Source organism: Atractosteus spatula, chromosome 3 (genome assembly GCF_055471065.1).
Source record: "Atractosteus spatula isolate fAtrSpa1 chromosome 3, fAtrSpa1.hap1, whole genome shotgun sequence".
Classification (NCBI taxonomy): domain Eukaryota; kingdom Metazoa; phylum Chordata; class Actinopteri; order Semionotiformes; family Lepisosteidae; genus Atractosteus; species Atractosteus spatula.
The window spans coordinates 10,769,781-10,786,085 of record NC_142708.1 but is presented as its reverse complement, the minus strand read 5'-3'; the positions used below and the strand labels follow the sequence as shown (position 1 = coordinate 10,786,085).

Here is a 16,305-nt window from a genome sequence, read left to right as displayed (position 1 = left end):
CAGCATTTCCTTTGTGTTTCCGACGGCGAGTATGAAAAAGAATTATAATTTTGTTTTATAAGGTTCATTTCTTGGAAACAAATGTGTGAAGACTTCTGAAAAAAGTAAGTCAAATTTAAAACGTAATGGTCTTTTAACTGCAGCATCTGATTCATATTGTGATCCTGTTTTTTTAATACATTCAATCCAAAGCTGTATCTTTTTGATCATAAAATATATTTATTGCACAGCATTAAAATGGTACTTATGCTTCAAATAAAAAAGAACCAGAGAATACATAAAAGGCAGTAACATGATATCATGTAAAAGTGCAAAAATACAAAGGAAACAAGAAGATACGGTTATTTTAAAATTAAAACACCATGTTTTAATTTAAATTAGCATTATCGTTGAGACCCTTTTTTCTATTTTCTTTAATCAGGATGTAGACTGGATATAAAATACTAAAATACTCAGGGAAATACACTATCCCAAACTCTTTTAGTGTGTAGGCTTGTATATACTGTCAAATACTTAATGATTATTGCTTTTTAAAATGTCATGATACTTGTTTACAATATGGACTTACCAACAAGTTGACCCAAAAAAGAATCCCACAGCTATCAAATCACCTATGGTATCAAGGAAAGACATTGAATTTAAATGAATTCATAATTTGCTTATTTGAAAACAGCCCTTTTCCCTTTGTTGCAGAAGTAAAGACATCATTCTGGACACAGACAATTCACTGTCAACGACAGCAAATATAAAAAGTTGATTCATTTCATTTGAAAGAAGAAATACCCATCATATGGAATAGGAATGCATCTGCAGAACAAATGAAATCACTCCAGATCATAAATACTATTTTCAGATAAGTTGGACTTCAAAAGGAAGGTTATTTGTTCACTCTAATGCACTTTCATTGTCTTTTATCATCAGCTCAGGGTCTTTATTCCAGTGCGTGTGTCATTGATCAAGTTGATAAGGTTGTTTGGTAAAGCGGACTCCACAATGGACTGTGGCAGCATCCCTCCCAGGTCTGGTTGAATGAACACAACTAGTTTGGAATGGCCTGGACTCCTAAGAATGCAAAGACATGTATAAGGAATCATAACAGACATCATAGAATTTCCCATCTTCAGTGTAATGGACCTATCGGGTAAATACAAAAACAGTCATTTTTCCATGAAACAGAAATGGAAAAACACAGAAAGGAATTAAGTTATTAAATCTGGAAACACGCCATGCGGTTTTCAAAGTTAAAAGTAACACATACTAGCATTAGACACGTTTTTATTGCTGTGCTATCTCTTTTTATAATGGCATGTTATTTATGTGCTCACACAACATGATGAAAGGACAAACTGACAGAAATCAGGACTGACTAAGACCTCAAGAAGCATTATCAGTATTTAAATTTGAAACACTTTGCTCTGTAAGTAGTATTTAAAGAATAGTTTCAATACTCCAGTTTTCATAGCACTTTCAGTATAATGTCCAGTGAATTTCTACTTAATCATGCTTACAGATAAACAGAATTTGACTTTATAAATGATGTAGTTCTTTGTCCTTAAAATGATACCCACTAAAGAAATACGTTCAACAGGGAAACTGGATCACAAGCCTACTGACAGAAAAAAATGTTTTGTTTTATGATTTGAAAGAGCAGGCACAGTGAACATAATTAAAGAGTGACAATACTACACTGTGTACATGCACTCAAAACATGATTTTAACATGCACTTAAAAAAAACAGCCACTGAATGAGGAGTATGTTTTGATAAACCTATAAACAGCTTACCTATGAAAAACAAATGTGATGCACGGGGAAACTATAATAATATGTCAATTTTTATGCATGGAAGAAAAGCACTCTGTTTTATATCTGGTAATAAGGTTTGAAACTCTTCTACACTGTTGGAAACTAAGGTAGAAACTAAGGTTTCTACTATGTACATAAAAAAAGCACCTGAGTGTTTTCCAAACACAGAAGTATAAAAACAAGAAAGGGCAGAAGCAAGACATATTTACTTCGGTAGTGGTGTGCACACATATCCACAAGGGTTGTTGTGTCCTCTGATGTGAGCAGGAGAAGGAGGGCACTGTGCGTAATCAACACTAACAGCTGAAAACAAAAGCACGGGTCAAGGAATTATTACAGTATCTATACACAAGACATGGCCTTTTCATGGAAAGAACTGAGACTTGAGAGAACTAATTCCTGCTGTGTCTTATGAGGTTTGGCTTAAATATGGTCATTGTCTGACCACGGTTTATTTGATAGGGGTTTGTAAAAGCCTGTAGTGCAGAAAAAGTTCATTTCAAAGCAAGCACTTCTTGCACTGCACTGTTTTATTTTTTTCAATCTGTTAAATTCGGCAAATAAATAGTAACTGTGCATTAAAATTTGCAGAAATCAAGTTTTATGTTTGTTCACTGCAGAGGTTGTGTTAATAATAATAATTGCTTACACTTATATAGCGCTTTTCTGGACAGTCCACTCAAAGCGCTTTACAGGTAATGGGGACTCCCTTCCACCACCACCAATGTGCAGCATCCACCAGAACACTCACCACACATCAGCTATCAGTGGGGAGGAGAGCAGAGTAATGAAGCCAATTCATAGATGGGGATTATTAGGAGGCCATGATTGGTAAGGGCCAATGGGAAATTTGGCCAGGACGCCGGGGTTACACCCCTACTCTTTTCGAGAAGCGCATCCGAAGGACGGCGCCCATTTTACAGTATAGTGTCTCCATCACTATACTGGGGCATTAGGACCCACATGGACCACAGGGTGAGCGCCCCCTGCTGTCCCCACTAACACCTCTTCCAGCAGCAACCTTAGTTTTTCCCAGGAGGTCTCCCATCCAGGTACTGACCAGGCTCATACCTGCTGAGCTTCAGTAGGTTGCCAGTCGTGAGTTGCAGAGTGATATGGCTGCTGGCAACTTTTTTTTAACTTATTTTCACTTGGAAAATCAACAAAACATGTAATTTGGCCAGGGGTGTCCAAACTTTTGCATACAATGGCTACTTTCAAGGGGTTTATTGTAAATAACAACAGTTTCATTGATTTATCTGTTTAAATAAAGGTTTAAAATATAACTACTAAACTATTTTTGTATAAAAAACCTGGGAATGCTGAAAACCTTCTATCCACTACCATCTTATTCTGAAAAGGTCACACCCAGCATTACAAAAAGTAAGAGTATCTAAGAAGCTTTAGCGTTACAGGCCAAGTATCTAACTTGGAGATCAAACAACAGTCATGCAAAAAGATGATTGTTTACTCTTACTTAGAGGAATTACAATTGCAAGAAATGTGGATTGAAACCAAGAGCATTACTCACGTTTCTAATGCCTTTATGTATACTTGTATCTTAAAACAGCAGCAGGGAGGACTGTGCATTGTATGGCTTGTTTAAAGCAATCAGAGACACATTATGAATAGTTAACTTTTAAGGCAGTTATCGTTTAAAAGATTCCTATAAACTACTTACAGTTGGTTGTTATAATTCCTTCTTCATATCTTTTCACGCTTATGAGATCAACAAAGTCCCGGGAGGAAATCAGACCCATTCCATAACTGTGGGTTACTGTGTGACAAATTGCAGTGTTCTGTAAGAAATGAATTATGTCAGTAAGGCACACAGAGAGAACAACATGGTTTAGCCAAAGACGTCTAAGAATAGATTGTGTATTGACAAATAATTATTTTAATGTTTCTATAATTTATAAAGTATATGACAATGAGTTATTGGGACACCAACATTTAGAATCTTGGATTATTACAGTTAATCCTATGAGTGCATCAAAGGGTGGACCATCATTTGCCATCAGGGGTGTTCACTGTCTAGCCTTGCAGGATGTTTGAGCCAGACAGCCCATCAGTATCGGTAATAGAAGATAATCTGGAAGACTACACATCATGACTCCTCACCAAGATAAATAAGTGGGTAGGTCCATGTGTGATTTTCTGGGCATTAGTTTGTAGTTCCTACAAGATTCCACTTGCAGTGACTGATGACAACCTCACTGCACAGCTCTCCACTGATCCAGTGACCTCACTTGTTTCTGTTTTTGTGAGCTCCTGATAGGACGTCACTCCAGTATGCCAGTCTACTTTCTAATGCTCCTTGTGTAATAACAATGGCTTTGTTTGTGAGACAGGAATATGACACTATGGTGCGGATGCCCTATTCGCTAGCCTTGAGCATCACTGAGCACTTGTAGGGTGAGGTGGGATGATGTACGGTATCTAGGGCACCATGACCAGTGAACAGATTTCCAGGCTCTGTGAGACGAAAGGGACAGAATCCCGCAAGACAAGCCAGCCCCTACAACCTGGTGCAAAGCATGTGCTGCAGATGACAGCTTATGTTGCTTCCAATGGTATTAACATACAGGCTAGTCAGAAGATTGAATCGACCTACTATATGTCATATCGGTTCAATAACACAGGCTACAAAAATGATTTGTCATTTTTCTGATTATCACTGGGAATTTTTTGCAGTTATAATCGCATTTCTTTTGATGCTCTTAATATATACACTATAGTTTTTTTCAGCATTCACAATCTTTACCTCATCAATTCTCTCTAAGAGTGTGTAAGACTTTAGTGCTTTATCCCAGAGTATCCTGTATTCTGGTAGATACATGAAGGGAATGATGTTATCAGGAGTATCCTCTACTATACCCTCAGCACGGTACCTGTAATCAGACATAAAATGTGCAGAACAATTCAGCCATTCTGACAAAGTAAACTCTTAATGTACAGTGAATATGTGATCACCTAGACTGTTGACTGAACCTATCTTTCACAAATGATTTTAAGAAAAATAAGGGACTGCCAATTTTTGATTGTCTATAACAGCATAATCTGTCTGGTGCAGAAGCAGATACAGTAATATTTCCTTTGTATTAAGGTGTACATTTCTAGACATGTAACCCTGTACTTCTTGCAGCATTGTTTAAACACACTGAAACATTTTAGCATGAAACCAGACAATTAGCACACACAACAGATCTTACCAATGTAGTGTTTGTGTGTGTGTGTGGGGGGGGGGGAGTTAACTAGGCCATTAAAAGAAAAATGTTTCTTCTAATTCCCCAAAATACTCCATCTATCTGTCCCTAATAAACAAGCAGTTTTAAAAATACTTGGGATAATACACCCTCTACACCTGGCTATCCTCTGCATACTATAAACCTGAGAGTGATCCTTCCCATGTGAAAATGGACCTTAAAGATTCACCCGAAAAACTTACAATTTTCCTCTGTATTCACTGGAAGGCTTCCACGACACTATGACATTCCTCTGTAACAGCACAGTTAGACGATACTGCTCAGTGATAACATCAGAACATCTTAAGAAAACTACAGTGAAATTGATAAATAATAGAAAACTAATAATAACTTAACTGCAGGAAACCTAAAATTACCATTCTAAAAGCTGTCATTTACAGGCATATGCAGAACAGATTATGCAGTGAGGTTTCTGAACAAATTTGATGCATATCATGTTTAGTCTGATCGTCACTCCGCAGCTTACACTGACGAGACAAAAGTCCCTTCTATGATATAATGTTAAAGGAACATTTTAGCTCAGCAAATCAGACTTTTTATAGTGTCATTGTTTCAGTACCATTGTCTGTCATCACCAATATTCATTGTTTTCAAAACAAATTCCACCTGAATTTATATTGCCATTGAATGTAACATGGAATCCTTACTGAATTTTTTGCCACTGTCCAACCAGACACATCTTGATTGTATGACCATATCTTCTGGGCAAGTTCTTCTGCTGACTGATGGTAACCCATTCCTTAATATGAAAAAAGATCAAACATATTAAAAATACCTGCTGCGATTTGCTACCACCTATCGTTTTGAAGCTATTCATGGCTTTTAGTGCTTGTGTTTTACACTGCTGTCGAAAACAAAATTAAAATCACATATAAAAAAACCTACTGAGCAACGTATAGCGTGTTTAAGTTATCTGAATTCGACCCACAGCCAAATGTTTCGAGACAGTTCAATTTACATGAACAAAAATGGAAAAACAGACACAAGAGTATCAGTATTATCACAATTAATCAGTTCTTATATTTCATATAATTACCTGGACTTTTGACTCTTACAACGCAAAAAGCCAAGGGTTTTCCTACAAATTGCTCTTGTACTTAATGTTTTACCTCGATGAGTAACGTAAAATGTACAACTAAACAAACTCTACTACTCCATACTGTCCCCGTGGCCAACCAGACACAGGTCATATGTCTACGTGGAAATGCAGAGGAAAAATCGATCATTGTCCCTGTTTTCGTTCTTTTTTAATCTGAGCACATAAAATAGGAATCTAATTTCTGTTATATACCTAATATGTGTTTATTTTAAATAGACTACCTTGTACAATATTTGTATCTATATTTCACCAAACCTAGCTAATTCGCGTAAATCCATTAAATAAATTAAATAAGGTTAATCATAAAGCTCATGCAATGCGTTATTAATACATTGTCCGTTTTCTCTCTCGTGTACAATTAATTCAGGTTACCGAATCTCAATTATTATAAATTTAGAAATAATACACCAATAACTATACAAGCTAAAGCAGTTCTCAAATTCACATCCCATTATTTTTATTTTACCTATATCGTTATAAGTGATCTTTTAAAGCAGTATCTATGAAAACTAATGGAACATTTTTAGTTGGCCTGACATTTCCAGAATGGACTTTTTCTGCCTGAAATCGACGCGATAGGTAGTCGATTTCCTAGGGTGGCGGAAGAATGCGTTTACATCAGTTAGAGGAGTGTGCGAGAGGGGATAATGTATTTTGAAATCTGATTTTTAAAATTGAGGTAAAACGACTCCGTTTTAATCAAAGAAGTTTTTATATATTAAATATATATAAAAGTATGTATTAAACATATTTTGCGTTTCTTTGATTTTTTTTATGATCGGAAGCATTTCAACAGCCTGTCTGAAGCTGCTGTATGGTTCTTCTAAACTGTTGACGCGGAAACTATGGAAATGCATATGTAAATACTGTGTTTAAATGCTTTTTTTTTGCTAATGTGTAGTCCATGTCTTTTGTGCCAGTGAAAACAGCATTACCTAAACTGCACTATATCAAGACGACATTCTTTAACTTAACAAATTGCAGAATTTAATAAAGGCACCGTACTTGCCTTTGAGCTTCCACAAGATATTTTACAAAAATTAAGTTGCCGTGATAGTACAAAAAAGTTTCTTCATAAACCAGTTCACAGTAAAAAGGGTTGTGTGGTGGAGTTTTTCCCTGTGGTTCTCATTAAAAATCTAAGTCTCTTAAGGTTAGCACTGGCTGACCTGTCCTAACCCTAAGAAAAACAATCAGCATTTGAACCCAATGTGTATATGAATACAGTGTTGTTTTTTTTAAAGGCTGGGATAACATGAGAAGCTCTTTGAGAGCTCCGCAGATAGGATGAGTGTGGCTGACAGCCTCTACTCCCCCGAATCCACTGTCACATCACTGCTGGCAAGCTCAGGATACCTGAGGAGCTCTCTGCACACAGACTCCTCCCATCCCTCCATCACGTACAAAGACAGGCGGTATGGGTCGGCCACAGAGGCCTTGGACGCCTACATTAAAGACTTCGAGAGGAGCCAGGGCACTGCGGATCAGGCCAGAGAGGAACTGCAGCTGAACAAGGACGCTGTCAGCCATGTTTTGTCAAGACCAAGGTTCAGGAACAAGGATGGTAAGCTGGAATGCGATTGTTTTCTTTCAAGTTTGAAGTGTTTGTGCATCGAAAAATAGAGATGTAATATTTGAACTTCCTATCTCCTTTCGCTTCAGTGTGACTTTTGCCAGGTCATCTATCAAAGGGATTTTTAAATAAAATATAGACTAGCATTGACAAACACAAGGCAGAAAAAGGCTTTAGGAAAATGTTTTTGGAAAATGTGAAAAATGTGGGCAACAACATATTCATTTTCTTGTTGTGTTGGGGAAAAAGACTGAAATGAAGTTCTTGATCCTATTAAGTCTGAACTGTTTTTTTAGACTTCTGTTGTAGCAACTGTTCTCTGTGTTCTTTCTCTTCAGTTCTTAAAGAGAAGCTGTCAGAAAAGGAGCTGGATTTTCTGGATCTTCCCATCGACAGTCGTCGCACCAGAGACCCAGACCTTCTCAGTCTCACCACAGATGACCTCCTGGTCCTCCCCCCAGATGGCTCACTGCCGATTACCCGGACCTCAGTATTTTTGTCACGATCTGGACGACAGCATCCAGATGCCTTTTCCCATTCTAGGTCCAGTGTGAGATCCTGCACTGACCCTAGTCACACATCAAGGACATCTAATGGGGTCTTAGTGAAGGACACTTACATGCACCAGAAGAAGGCTGCAAGAAATCAAGAGCTTCGGGACCTTCTGTGTACACAGTCAGGTCACAGAACTACTAGATATGAGAAGCACAAACCATTCCTCTCAACTCATCTTTCCTTTGAGAAAAAGAAGCTCAACACCAACTCTGCCCATAATTATCCCAGGTGGCTGACTAGCCAGAGGTCAGAAATGGATTTTTCAGGGATTACTAGTGTCCCAGACATGAAATACCCTGCGTGGTTGAAGGACTGTGACCTTGCTTCGGACCTGAGTGGCAATGATGAAGCTGTGAAAGAGGTCAGGCAGAGTCTCTGTCATACGCAGAGGCCCACCACCCAGCCCAAAATCCCATCTTGGCTTGAAGAGTTGGAAGCTTCTTATTATGAACTACACCAAAATACAGATGACCGTCTGAGGGCAACCAGTGAGTCTGTGCGACGAATTGGACTACAGAAGAATGACTGTACTGTCTTTAAGGAAGAGGCAGGTCAGAATTCACTGCCTGAATTGAGGGAAGCATTTGCTGGACATCTGGCTTCTGGAGAGATAAGAAGAATTGCCAATTATGATGAGCCCTTCAGAGGTACAGTAAGAGAAAGTTAATTTACAGCAGCTCATGTGAGAATTTTTCTTTCAGAGAATAGTTCATTGGGCTTTTTTTTTTGCTAAAGGACACCCAGATACTGGAAGCAGGATACATATATTAAAATAAGGCTGAAATAAAAGTTCGCTTATTTACACAGTGTTCGTTTTTATATAATTCTTTAAACTGCTTATAACTCTTGTAATAAAAGTCCAGTTGAGCTTTTTTGTTGTTGTTTTTTTTCAGATGACAAGATAGAGTTACTTATCCAGAAAGCTGAGAAGGCTCTGGCATCCCCATCTCTGGGGCTGAGCCGTTCTGAGAAAGAACATGGAAGTCCACAGACTGAAGAGGTGCTGGATGCAGATCGCTCCTGGGATAATCCCCCCGTCTCTTTGTTAGTGTGTCTTCCATTGTATTCAGATAGTATTTATCATTGATTTATTCTTATGGAATCTTAAGTCTACTGAATGAACTCTTTTGCAAAACAGAGAGAAATAGACTATACAATGCGGCCCTATGTGAAGCAGTGTGGAGTAGCAGTTAAGTGCTCTCGACTTGTAATTGAAAGGTTGTTGGTTACAATCCTGCCTCGTACTCTGCTGTTGTACCCTTGAGCAAGGTACCCCACAGGGATTGCACCAATATAGTGCCATTTTAAATAAGTGCTATCCAAGTGTCATTGTAAATTTTTCCTCAACTGACTTGTGAGGATAAATAAAGATTTGTTATTATTGAAGTAGTACACAGAGCTACTCAGTAACAAAAAGAGCAAGATGAGCCAAATGGTCTCGTCTTGTTTGAAGTCCTTCATATATTTCATTGTTCTGTGTTCATCGATCACAGCTTTCTCTCTTCTTTGTCAGTTTTTCAATCAAGTTCAGATTGACGATATCACTAGTAATAGTGCAGAGATTTTCAAAGATACAGTTGGAAATAAGAAATACCATGTATTTTAGCACTGTAATTAATGTCTAACCATTTAAATATATACAAATGGATCTTCATGCTAAATCTGCAAGATACTTTTATACAAGTCTAGATTCCTGCAAAAAAGCACCCCCTGTTGTTAATATGTGCCATTGAAAACTGAGCTGTATTCTTTCCTCTTCTTATAGTAAGACTCCAGTGCCAGTAGGGGAGGCTGAAGAACTTCTAAATCCTACTGAAACAGCAAGAAGCAAGCTCATGGATAACTATATGTCTGACTGCAGAGAGGTTTGTCAAAATATACATCTAAAGATAAATATAGGGAATTGAACCTTCATCAATTTCCCTACGGGATTAATAAAGTATTATCTATCTCTATCTATCTATCTCTACCTAATTTTCCCATTACAACATTAGTATGCTTAACCTTAAGCAAGGTTGGAAGTTACTAGGTCTCTTTTACTAAGGTTCTCATGTATTTTTATTATCTAATATGGTGAATTTATTCTATATAAAATGAGTAACAAAGTAATTCCATTTATATAGTCAGAAAACACTTTCTTGTTGTTTTGGTTGGTATCCATAAATGGGGATATTGCTGATAAAGGAAAAGGCAGGACATTTGCAACTGACATCTTGCAACTGATGACTTTTTAACAGATTTTTCTCCGGTTCAAGATGAATGAATGACAAAACAGAAAGTCCACGGATTATAATGGAGAAAGAATGCCCATAGTCTATAATGGAACAGAAATTAAAACAGCTCAAATGCTATAATCCCTAACTCAGAGTGAATCAAATGTAAAGAAAGAGTCAAAATCAGGATAAGGTGTGCCTCGAAAATAATTATATTTTGGGGAATATAAGTATCGTGTGTTGAAATTTGCAAAAGACAAGCAGCAAAACAAGAAAGAAATGGAGAAACATTGCTTGTTGACTTTGGAATGCAAAGCAGCCAATCAGCTGATAAAGAGGAGTGGCAATTAGCAGCTCTGACAGGAGTCACATTGTCACGTTGCTGTAGATCTTCCCCAAAATTAGAAACAAGTACAAAACATTGTCTACAAAGAAACAGCACAGAAAACAGCACATTTCCTCAGCCTGGATGAATTAGCTGTGCATTGGAAAGACTCTTTATGGAACATTACACTCTACCCAGATCTGCTTGTTTCATTTGGCCATCCTGCTCTCATGAGTGAGGCTCAAGCCCTCATTGACATGAGTAAAAATGATCTCTCTCTTCCACAAAATATGATACCACCTTTAATCTTGATGATTACTACTTATCACCTTATGTGATTTGCAATGAATCTTTAATTGGTGATCCAGTGTTTTCTGTTGCAATTTTTTTTTGCATTAAATAAATTCAAAAGATATCATGGAAATTCTGAGAGAGAAATTTTGCAGCAACTAGATGGTGACCAAGTACATGCCATACCTTTAGTTACTGACAGAGATAGAGGACATTTGTAGAAATTCAGCAAACTTATTCACAACTTTTACAAAATCTTATAATTTCAGATGAAGAAAATTGGATCAAGCATGGTGATTTAAAGGATGACACAAAAGTGTTAAAAGATCACGTAAAGTGATTCATCAACAGCTCTTCATTGTCTTCTTTTCAAGAATTGTATAGCACTTTTTTGTCATTTTAGCTTTCAGCAGTACTTTGACAAATAACTTAAGAGGTTCCGCATGCTATTTCAGCATGTTGCAAAATGTGTTACTAAGAAATGTGTTTGCTTCCAAAACAACATTGGAGCTTCCAACAATATCAGTGAAAGCACACACAAAGTCAAACTGGAAGAGCCTGTCTGTTGACAGCATGGTGCTGGCAATGTTTTACATGCAAACGTACTACATTCTACACTCATCAGTTTAGCACATATTTCTTTTTTTCTGGTTTTCCTGGCCCGTCATTGTGTAGAAAAGAAATGTCATTCCTTGTTATTGAATATTCACTAGAAAATGTATTTTTTGGTTTTAAGATTTGAGGCAGGGATCATAATCTTTGATCTGTTTTTTTTTCTTTTTGCTCCATTACAGTCTTTGAGCATTCCTTGTCCACTGTATTCCATTTTGTTATTTGTTTTAGTCTGTCCCCCCAAAAAGAGAGGTGGCCCATTTGGTAGTTAGTAAGTAATTTATTCAGGGATCTCATCCAGCCCTTTCTTTGAAGAAGCCAAAGTTGAAATCCGCTTTTAAGATGATCATCATCATCTTAATACATGTTCGAAGAGCTTTCTCAGAGAGAGACAAAATATTTTCCATTAGTTGTAATAATAACACGGATAACAGTTTAATGCATCGTACAGTATAGAACGTATTATAAATTAGAAAATTTGAAAGGTTGTATGAGGAACGGGTTATACAGTATTAATACTCCAATTGAACACTAGTACTACAATGTTCAATTCTAAAGTTTTGACTCTACACGAATGATGACCATGGGGCTGGAAGAATCTGATGTTTTATTTCTAATGATCTGTTCTCTAATTAAAGGTTACAGGTTCCTCTTCATCAGGTTACAGCAGCAGGAAGCATCCCGGGCCTGTAGAGGCACTGAAGCACATGCTGTTCAGCTTGCAGGCTGTGGAGCAGCGTGTCAGCCAAGAACACACAGGCCAGCACCAACAGGACAATTCCAAGGTGAGGACCTCTGGGACAAATCAGCGCATTGCATTTCCTTTCTTATAGCAAGATATTCCTTGCTTATAGAAGTGGTGTAAATTTACAGTAAGAGATACCTTCTTTAAACAATCTAAGCACGCTTTGTCATGCTCTGTTAAATCACAGTGCTTTGTACAGTTTATATTTCATATCACCTATTTCATGTTTTTTTTTCATTGGAAAGCCAGTGGTGCAATTGCTGTATCTTACATCAGAGGCTGAAGAAGCTAATCTGAGCATCTCAGTCACACAGATTGCATTCTGTTTGCGTAATTGCATAGCCCTTCTGGGGAGCAGTGTAGTTAGCAAACACTCGTCCTCCAGTCTCCTGCTTCCCTTTTTTTGTTTTCTTCTTTATTTCTAAGTGTTAGCAGTCTACTTAGAAAATTAGTAAATTAATGCAGATTATCCTAGGTGTATGTTGCTGTTGGAATTACATGTCTCCTAAGCCCCATTTGTGTCATGCTGCAGGAGATGGAGCTGTTCTAAGGCTTATATTTCTCTATGCCTTTTCTGGCTTCCTTTTTTTGTATGAGCAGGCAGGAGGATTTTTGTCTGTCACAATATTAAAGTTCCTTTGGTATCAACTGTCAACTGTGAAAATAACCACAAAAGTGAAATCTTTATCTTTATATAGATTAACTCCAAACCAACACTGGAGAATTATGAAACAGCTCTGGGTAGTCAGTCTTTGCAGAGGTAAGAGCTATTTATTCTCTGCGTTTATCATATTTTGATGATATTGTACTGAAAAATATACGATTGCACCATTACTATTTTAGCACATTCTTGCATAAATTCAGATTTTAGTTTAATAGGTTTATATTGTTCTTATATTAGAATCTTAGTGTTCATTCAGGTAATTTTTTTCTTCAATTGCAATATTTTGCGAGTTGTGAATTTGAAATTGCCCCTTTTTTGTTCCTATAAGCCTCAGGACAGTACAAAAAGACTTTTTTATTCCAATCAGGATTTGCTCAGTGAGGGAGAATAAATGTCAGTCATTCCTTACTGTCACTTTCTTCAAGGAGAGGGTTAACTTTGACTTGCACATCAAAAGTCTGGTGTCCCCCAGGGCTCAATACTGGGCCCCTTGCTCTTCAGCATTTACATGTTCCCACTTGGTCAGCTTTTAAGATCACATGGCCTCAGCTTTCATTTTTACGCTGACGATACTCAAATATACATCCATACTGAACCCGACACTGATGTGGCTGTCTCTATTCTATCTAATTGCATCTCTGACATAAAAATTTGGATGACTCAAAACTTCCTTCATCTTAACTGTGACAAGACTGAAGTCATGCTTATTGGTACCCCCCATCAACTTCGTAAAGCCAGTCCTGTAACCCTGTCTGTAGATGGCTCTGTACTTGAGCTTCAATCAAAATTGAAAAACCTTGGGGTTATATTCGATTCTGGCTTAACATTCGACCCACATGTACAGCATACTGTCAAAACATCTTTTTTTCACCTTAGAAATATCGCAAGACTACGCCCTATGCTATCATTAACTGTGGCTGAAAAGCTGATCAACATATTTGTATTCTCTCGAATTGACTACTGCAATGCTCTACTTCCTGGGGTATCTAAATCTACTCTGAACAAGCTGCAGTATGTCCAAAATTCAGCAGCCAGAATCCTGACCAGGTCTAGTGCAAGTGTTCACATTACTCCTATCCTGGAGTCCTTGCACTGGCTTCCGGTCAAATTCCGCATAGACTTTAAAATCCTCATGCTCACCTATAAGGCTTTACATGGCTTGGCACCTCAATACCTGTCTGAACTTTTATCGCCCTACTCCCCACCTCGCAACCTCCGCTCTTCAAATTGTGCCCTCCTTACTGTCCCCTAAGCCCGTCTACATTGTATGGGCGACAGGGCCTTCTCCTGCTATGCCCCCAAGCTCTGGAACTCTTTGCCCAAGGATATTAGAGAGTCACCTTCTCTAAACTCCTTCAAATCCAGACTCAAAACCTTCTTATTCAGAAAAGCCTTTACTTAACTGGTTCCATTCTTCACCCCTCTGCTCTTCTTAATACCACCTTCCACGGTCTCCTCTATTGTTATTGTTGTATTGTTATAATTATAATTGTGTCCTATCTTGTGAAATCTTCTTATTTATTGTTGTAGTCTTCTTATTTATTGTTATTGTTATCCTGTAAAGCGCTTTGAGAAGCCACCTTTAAAGGCGCTATATAAAATAAAGTTTATTATTATTATTATTATTATTATTATTATTATTATTATATAAATGTAAGTAGAGATGACACTGGACCTTTGGAATCCAGTCCTCAAACAAATTAGTCTCATTTATCAGTCTTTGACAACAAACTGTATTGGTGGAACAGACATTCTGTTCTACAGCATAATGATACCTTTGTTGACATCTTTATCATATCTACTGCAGAGAACTGACTTCTCATAACATGACTCCTGAATAAAAAATGTGTGGTTGCAGGGCCTTGTACCATTTGGGAAGACTGAAGAACCTTGTTGATGATATGAAGGAAAAGGAGGAAGACGACGAACTGGTTCAGAATGAGAATCACTTCGACTTTGAGGATACTAAAAAACCTTAAACACTGTCAAAGAGAAAATATATTTTTCAGGAAGTTTTTTGCACTTTTTAACAAACTTTCTATCTTTGCCAGTGTAAGCTTGATATTCAAGAGCTAACAATAAAACTGTATTTTTAGTGATTATATATGTGATTTTTTAAAACTTGATATAAATAAAGTTTGTGCAAAGTGGTGCAGCAGTTAGTATTGCCGTCTGGCAGTATTGTGGTCCTGTGTTCAATTTCTGAACCTTCGGCTGCTATATGCATGGCGATTGTGTTAACGTGGGTTTCCTCTTGGTGCTCCGCTTTTCTCCCACACTTCAAAGACATACTAGTAGGTTAATTGGCTTCTGTGAGAATTTGGCTAAATAAAATTTGTTAGTTTTCAAATTTACTTTGTTTTCATTGTGGGAAGAAAAATGAGAGACACTTGTTTTTGCCTTCATACACCAATCTATACCTTAATTTGGAGTCACCAGATGTTAGACAACTGACCTAATTCCTGCATAATAAAAAAGAAAGCTGCACACAGATCATCCATTTAAACCTTTCTACTATCTGCCAATTTAAGTAACAGTGTTAGTCTCACAACATCTACAGCAAAATTAAATCCATTAAAGCAATAATGCAGCTCTGATTGAAAACAGGCAAATTGCAAAAGTCACTGTGGTAACCCATGGGCAGGAGGTCTAGAGCAGCTAAAGTCGCAGCAGATCTGAGGACTACTCTGGGGATGGTATTTGCTAATGATCTAGCCCAGACTCTGGACTAATGGAGCTCATTCTGCAATCCTTCACTGGTTGAGCAACTCGGGGCAATTTTTAAAATGAACCTATACATTGCCTTTAACAAATTTAACCCCGTATAAGATGTGGAGAATTGTAGCAGGACAGATGTTCTAATCTGTTTTGTATTTAGATATGACAATACAAAATCTAGCATGGAGTAGCTTGAGAGTATTTAGTTACGGCTTGTTATAGTTAAACCTAAGTTGAATCATTAACCTCCTATGAGTTTGACAAAAATGTGTCTCACTAGGTCTGTCAATTGTTTTTCTTTCCCGTTTATGGCCTCTAATTCAGCCACAAGTATTTTTGGGTCAATCAGCAACATTGACACTGGATTGGTGCAGTTTTTGTATGTTCTTCATGGCAGATTTGATAAAGCCCTCTCGGGTTGCTAGGGGATCGTTTATGGA

General features: G+C 37.5%; 2 protein-coding genes across 2 annotated transcripts; one reads left to right on the top strand and one right to left on the bottom strand.

The window, feature by feature from the left end:
• Window positions 1–199: 199 nt before the first annotated feature.
• Window positions 200–6,214, bottom strand: LOC148837402 (stAR-related lipid transfer protein 6-like). The gene is made up of 7 exons (XM_088912049.1): window positions 6,180–6,214; window positions 5,718–5,809; window positions 5,253–5,302; window positions 4,569–4,695; window positions 3,486–3,603; window positions 2,014–2,107; window positions 200–1,062 (listed from the first exon to the last, which is right to left on the bottom strand). The coding sequence occupies exons 2-7, from the start codon at window positions 5,805–5,807 to the stop codon at window positions 918–920; spliced, it is 624 nt and encodes a 207-aa protein (XP_088768175.1). The 5' UTR covers window positions 5,808–5,809; window positions 6,180–6,214; the 3' UTR covers window positions 200–917.
• A 547-nt stretch (window positions 6,215–6,761) lies between these two features.
• On the top strand, window positions 6,762–15,305 carry c3h18orf54 (chromosome 3 C18orf54 homolog). Its single transcript, XM_088911813.1, has 8 exons — window positions 6,762–6,848; window positions 7,414–7,733; window positions 8,081–8,944; window positions 9,191–9,341; window positions 10,063–10,162; window positions 12,377–12,523; window positions 13,182–13,243; window positions 15,006–15,305. Exons 2-8 carry the CDS (start codon window positions 7,457–7,459, stop codon window positions 15,124–15,126), a joined length of 1,722 nt encoding a protein of 573 aa, XP_088767939.1. The 5' UTR covers window positions 6,762–6,848; window positions 7,414–7,456; the 3' UTR covers window positions 15,127–15,305.
• Window positions 15,306–16,305: the final 1,000 nt, after the last annotated feature.